At 40.4% G+C, this 7,190-nt stretch overlaps 1 protein-coding gene across 7 annotated transcripts in view; it reads right to left on the reverse strand.

The window, feature by feature from the left end:
* Positions 1–7,190, reverse strand: part of diaph2 (diaphanous-related formin 2) — a 470,900-nt gene that overhangs the window by 243,574 nt on the left and 220,136 nt on the right. For all 7 annotated transcript variants that reach the window (XM_046031243.1, XM_046031244.1, XM_046031241.1 and 4 more), the window contains one exon: positions 867–968. In XM_046031243.1, the coding sequence (XP_045887199.1) occupies positions 867–968 (102 nt within the window). The remainder of the gene's footprint in view (positions 1–866; positions 969–7,190) is intronic.

The raw sequence follows: 7,190 nt of genomic DNA on the forward strand, positions 1-7,190 counted from the left end.
GTCTTCTGCTGTTGTAGCCCATCCGCCTCAAGGTTGTGCGTGTTGTGGCTTCACAAATGCTTTGCTGCATACCTCGGTTGTAACGAGTGGTTATTTCAGTCAAAGTTGCTCTTCTATCAGCTTGAATCAGTCGGCCCATTCTCCTCTGACCTCTAGCATCAACAAGGCATTTTCGCCCACAGGACTGCCGCATACTGGATGTTTTTCCCTTTTCACACCATTCTTTGTAAACCCTAGAAATGGTTGTGCGTGAAAATCCCAGTAACTGAGCAGATTGTGAAATACTCAGACCGGCCTGTCTGGCACCAACAACCATGCCACGCTCAAAATTGCTTAAATCACCTTTCTTTCCCATTCTGACATTCAGTTTGGAGTTCAGGAGATTGTCTTGACCAGGACCACACCCCTAAATGCATTGAAGCAACTACCATGTGATTGGTTGATTAGATAATTGCATTAATGAGAAACTGAACAGGTGTTCCTAATAATCCTTTAGGTGAGTGTATATGTATATATATATTTCATAGGGTGAGGTGAAGCCGTACACCAGTATCAACTTAAGATTTTGTCAACTACCTTTGGTGCTCAGTTCTAGGGAGCTTTAACACACTGCTAAACAACTGCCAAGAAAACATTTCCCCAAAGGATAAAGTAAAACAGTATCACTGTTGAGGGCTTTCTACTGTTTGTTTCCCACAAACAGCTACGTTGAGTTGTTCATGGGGGTATGAAAATGCCTGGGGTGTCATGGAAAATAACAGAGACATTTCTGACATAAAAGGTCATGGTAAAAAAGAATGCAGTCCTTCATGAACTAATGGAGTTAAATACGTGTTTATTGGCTGTAAAATATCCTATATACTTACACAGATTCTGTGCTGTTTTGGCATCCAAGATGCGAAGCTCTTTCGCCTTTTTCTTGAATTGTGTCATTCTGTCGTCAGTCTCATCTGTTACATCTTTTTTCACTGCAGGAGAAAAGAAAACAGTATTTTTTTTTTACAATTACTATGTTGACATTTTGGAAATGATATTCAATGTAACAGGACTGGACAGCATTACAGTTATTTAATCAAAACATTACACTTACTGCTCTCAGCACTGCATAAAATAAAGAACTTAATCATATTCAAAAAGAAATTTTCTACATTTCCCACAACAAGGTGAAATCATTTACATATATAAGAATGCATGGAATACATTTATGTTTATTAAAACATAAGATGACAGGCCAAGATGGGTAAGATGGCAACAGATGGCATAAAACTATTAAAAACCATACCAGCATTTCGGTTTCTAATCACTCTCCTCTTATTAAAAGGCTAGAACAAACCAGCTACTTTTTGAGCTGCTTTCTGAACTACTGCTGAAATAGTTGGTAGGCCATTTCAGTGAGCAACTTCGGGATGCATCCTACATCCAATACAGTAATTTGAAATAACACACTGAATATAATGTGCCACAGTAAAAAATATCGAGGCAGTCCATGCCTTAAACATGGTGTTGCATCAAACAGATAAACCACAGTTGTTCTTACATATCACATAGCTAAAATAAGCTAAATGGCAACATTGCTGCTCAGCTGGTTTAAATACACCGTATGCTTTGTGACCAGGCTTGCATTCATAAGGCCACTGTACATGTGGCATAGTATTGGTTTGCAGAAAGGCGGATGTGATTGATGACAGCCCCCTTTAACACTACGCTGAAACTACATAATTTAATGTACATAAAATAAAGTAATGTGAAATTTCATCGGCTGTAGCATCTGACCATAGTCCTGCGGATGACTTCCCTCTCTTCATTCATATGTGTGTGCCAACATTTCTGTCATTGTGTCAGTGGGTAGATGGTAGAAAAGCACAGTTCCTTCCCTTAGGCCCTGTCTGTCAACTAGCTAGAGCCAAGGAGACAATTGTGTTACCCCCACAATCCCAGAAAATGGCATTAATTCTTTGTTACATGACCGAACACAATAGACAAATGGGTTCACAAATGAACAGACCTTTTTTTTTTTTTCTTTTTTCATAATGGAGACATTACTGAGTCCACACTCTGGGGAAACACCACATGTCAGCATGCATTATTCTTCACTTACACTTCAATAACATCAAGCTCTAAAAACATAGGTGTCCGTGCACAGAACAAAACGTCAACATTTTAAACTGCAATTACAGTACGGACAAGGGATGAGTTTACAAAAAGGAAGCAACAAAATGAGAAAGAAGATTATTCAGACCCTTCCCTCTCCTCCTGATGGCTTATGGAAGAGGCAAGACACATTGTTCCTACTCATTACAACTGCTCTGTTTAAGCCCAAGGTGGGAGTCTCTCAGGAAATCTAGAACAAACAATATTCTCCCCTAGCGCTGGCTTGCATATTTGAAGAAACAATCAAAGAGACAACATCTCCTGAGCAGCCAGAAGACGCAATGCTGGAGGCACTTGCCTAACTCGGCACATGACATCAGGGATGCAGTTGTTTACTCTATTAAGTACGGCTAAAAAGGGTGTACCAATGCTACATACAGTATTAAGGTTTGATTTTCTGTCAACATCTGAGAACATTCCTCAGAGGCTGACAAGACTCTGCACTCTAACTTTAAGTCTAAACGGACTGCGATACACAACAGGCTATATCACCTTCACACTCAGTGGAGCTCAGGGATGCACATCAGCAAATGACTTGAACTTTTCTTTTTGCTGACAGAAGCAACACTCCCTGTGTTATAAAAGGGAGTGAAACTAGTGAAAAACTGACGTCAAAACAGGTCCTCATCAGAGCTGAAAAGTCAGGTTCCACAATTGAAAATCATTTAAATGCTTATCGTACCTGCAAACCTACAAATGGCTAGTGAGTTACTGCTACTACTGAACTTTACGATCGTTTATTGTTATGTTTACCACAGAGCAACCATGACTGCCCTTTTTGACATGCATGCGATTTTTATTGGAGTGTAGTGTTTGTGAGGGCCAGCATGTGGGTTCTGTTTAAGTGGCAACCTCCGGGTCTGATAAGAGAAGCCATTGGATAAGTGCCTTAAATCTGCATTATTTCTAATGGCCAGCAGGGGGTAACTCCACTGTTTGCAAAACGAACTCCGACCTAATCAATCGCTAGTTTCTAGTCTTCTTCAATACAGCATGATGTTCATTTAGTAAATTATGGTCCCATTGAGAGGAAACTAGACAATAATGCATGTTAACCTTTAGGGTGTGGCTACCTTATGATTGACAAGTCACTACCACGGCGACCTGCCAATCACAATACAGGCAAATTAATTACGATGCACCTTACTAATTAAGCTAGCTAGCTCCACCCACAACATTACAGCCACACTAACATACACTGTTTGCAGTCAGTGACCAGTTAGGCCCAAGAATTCATGCTTCTTATGTGGCAAGAGCCTTGGACAAAGAAACTAGAGAGCCAGCAAAATAAATCATGAGGAAACAATGACCTTCCTTAGAGAATGGCCCACAGACAGAGCAAATTAAACTGAGAGGGGAAATTTGGCTGCTTTTGGTACTAAATTGCTCTCTTAAACCTCCATTCCCCTTTCTCTACTGCCACTTGAATCTCTCCCCAAGATACCTTACACTCTCAGCAGGGTGCTCTCGGCCCATTCGTCAGTGCCTCAGCTGTCTTCGCCCTTGCCCCCGGGGCCCCATGTTATCTCAAATTAAACAAAAAAACAGTGCCTTTAATAATCTGAAACATGCACATTCCTTTCTGATGCCATCCTATACAGCTCAGAGCTCTCCTGCTGGGCACTGAGTAGTGACATCAGTTGGCTGATTTCTGCTACAGTATTTGCTGGCTGACTCAATTATGCCACATGTCACATGTTTCCTCTGAGCACTGCATGTGGACTGATGGGCCCTGGAGGGCTTGCACACATTCGAGCTGCCACACTAGTCGGAGTCCCAGGTGGGTGGAGAAGATGACTATAGGTGGCATATTTCAACCAGATGGTTGGCCACAACAATAAAACAAGTTTTATATGCCTCCAAGCCAAAAAAGTTAAAAATCACCCCCTCCCATTGGCATCATACTTAAACAGAGTTAAATTTTGACAGAAGTTTTTGTTTTTGTTTTTATTAAAATGTGACTTTGGGAATGTATCTAACTGTTTTAACCTGTCCAACAGTGCAGATCCCTAACAGCTGATCAAAGTCTTTGCCAACATTTAAACGTGTTTTACTAGTTGCCCAGTGGCTAAAATGTAATACTCTGACAACAATACCATCCCTCTTGAACACATTTATATTTGTTAATGGAATCTCCCAAGCCATCATTCAGTAAAGAGCCATTTGTTATGGGCACAATGTGTCAGGGTTTTTTGGCAGCTAGCTGGTTTCCTTAAAGATATTGTGTACAATGGTGACAAAGTAATATCACATAATGATATATAATTTCTGTGCCAGGCTGTCAGATCAATACATAATGATAATAAAATCTTAATTATGAGCTAATACCAGCAAGACTATCATATATTAATTGATGTTGTGTGGAATAAGGTGAGGGGCCAGGATAGGAATGTGTTTAAATCTGTTGGAATATGAGCAATGCTTTCTAAGCTTTGCACCCACTGCATTATGCAGGGCTCAACTTCAGGATAGCTTATTCTTGGGCCAGATGGTCCTCTAAGGAAAATAATAGGGTCAAATGCTTTTTACTTGATTTAGCCATGCAAGTTTGAGAAGAGAAATGTACCGGTGAATTATAAACAGTTAGAATTTCACATTGATTTTTGGTAATATATCAACTTACAAGGGTGAAGAGCTTTGATAAGTCAAGGAAGAAATGTTTCAAAATCATGTTTTAACAAAACACATGAATTATGTACTGGAGCCAACATAACCACATGAATAAACGTCTCTTGTGAGCATAACTGTTACACATTCCATTAACTGAGGGGGAGTTAAAGCTTGTTCATGCCAAAACGAGTCACCAAATTGATAGAGGTTCCATTGAACAAAATACATGAATGTTTGAGTAAAAAGAGATTTGGCTTATTAAAGATGACTTGGCATCCATGTTAATCCTTCTCTGTGGGTCTTGGACTGAGGTATACCCTTGGGAATCTCTGTGATAACAAGAGTTCTCCAACACTTGGACATCCAGGCTGTTGCTGGCCCAGAATCACTATCCTGGTTGCCTTCCATGCGATATCTCCCTCAAGACGTCCATAAAACCCAGGGCATTACAAAGCTAAACATTACCACATGTTCACTTCCGGACATAGACCATCCGGCGGAGCCCTGACACCAGATGCCATAAAATGAGCGGGACTTGAAAAGAAATAAAAGAAACTGCAGATGACAGGTCTTCAACAAATCGTACTTACAATTAAGGAAAAGGAACAAAGAGTGGAACAGACAATGTTAAGTTAGGTCCTCCACGAGGCAGTTTATTGCCTCAAATGTGCAATCTGCCTGCAAACATGTGAAATGTTCTCCATCTCAGGGACTCACACAGAGGACTGAGGTGCTAAAGAGCTGCCAGTCTGTCTAAAGGAGATGGATTCTGAGGAAGAATCACTGGCCTTCTGATCCACAGAAATCACAATCCCATATATATATATATATATATATATATACACACACACACACACACACACACACACACACACACCAACTGACCAGTTCAGTATCTCCACCATTTTAGAGATATTGTGAACTCCCACAAAAAATCTATAAAACCTAATGGACAGAGAAAAAGGAAGAAAAAAAAAACAAAAAACAGATGGGGGAACCATGTGAATAAACAAAACGAATTAAGTGGTATTAGAGGGCAAAACAAAGGTGTCGCTGAATGTCTACTGGCAAGATAAAGACTTGCCAGTAGGGTTTAAAGGGTGAAAAAAGTTCTTGGCCCAGCCATTGCTGGAAGACCACGCTCAAGATCTGAACGTACCAATTGACCAGTGAAATCCAGCTGTGACCAATTTCCCCCATTGACAAAGTCTAAACAGAGTTCTCTTTCTCAACCCCAAAGCCAATTTGCTGTGTGGGTACACACCTCTCTATCCATTCCTCCCGGTATTCTGGATCTCAAAAGCATGCTCCCACTCACAAAAAGGCAATCTTTCTATCTTTGACTCTGAGACTTGGAATAATTTCTTCTGCTTTCAGCTTGGTAAACCTGCATTGATTATTATATTATATTGAGTATTTCCTAAAACAAAATAGAAACAACTACAAATTCAGTATGAATGACACATACAATAGTCCCTTGTTTGTTATAATCAATAAATGATTGCCTGTGAAAGTTTTGTGTGCTTTGCCAGGCTGTAACCTTGATATAACAAGAATGTTGAAGCTGTTTATTTAAAAATGCTCCTCAGCTCAAGGTGAACTACTACTGTGGAGCTGCACTTGGGGGGTGGAGCTCTCAACCATGCAATCATCATCATGCCTAATGATAACAGGGAGTCGGGGAAGTAGCTGATAATGATAATGATGAAACTGTAGCGCGTGTGTAAAGTGTGAGAGCATGCACACCCATGTGTGTCAAAACCTATATAAACACAACAAAAATATGTATGCACCCGTTCAACCAGGCATGTCTATGTGAGCTTTTAAGCTAACTTGTTTTCTGGAGTTATCTGTCCTCCCATCTAAAACCATCTGGTTCTGGTTATCCAAGATCTCTAAATAAAAGGTATTTGTATAGGCAGCAGGATAAGTCCCGCAGAGTGACACTCTGACCTGTGGCCAGTAATGTTTTCAGTATGCAGGGAGAGGCTCAGCCCACGGTGGAAGGTACACAGCTGGGCCTGGAGCAGGGCCCAGTAAGAAAAACGCCTCCTCTTCTAATTGAGACAACACAGAACTCCCTTAGTGACTCCCTTCCCTGTTTCTTTTCCAAGAGGAGGGGAGAAGGACTCCTGAAAACGATTAATGTTTCCTATGGAAATGTTCAGTTTCTATCAAAAGTGGAGAATTAGAGCAGTAATGTCAGGGTATCATGATTATACATGGGTTGCTTTAATTTTAGCTGTGATTAGAAATCTCTGATTTTTAAGATTTAATTCTATGAAAGACAGTGTTGGAAAGATTTACTTAATGCCTGCTTCCAACTACAGGTGTCAACAGACTTTAGCAAAGCCCATAGATTCTAACATTAAGGATTTGTATTTATGAAGGAAGAAGCAATGATGCCACAGTATGTCTCAGGTCACAAA

This window comes from Micropterus dolomieu, linkage group LG19 (assembly GCF_021292245.1).
Source record: "Micropterus dolomieu isolate WLL.071019.BEF.003 ecotype Adirondacks linkage group LG19, ASM2129224v1, whole genome shotgun sequence".
In the NCBI taxonomy this organism is placed as follows: domain Eukaryota; kingdom Metazoa; phylum Chordata; class Actinopteri; order Centrarchiformes; family Centrarchidae; genus Micropterus; species Micropterus dolomieu.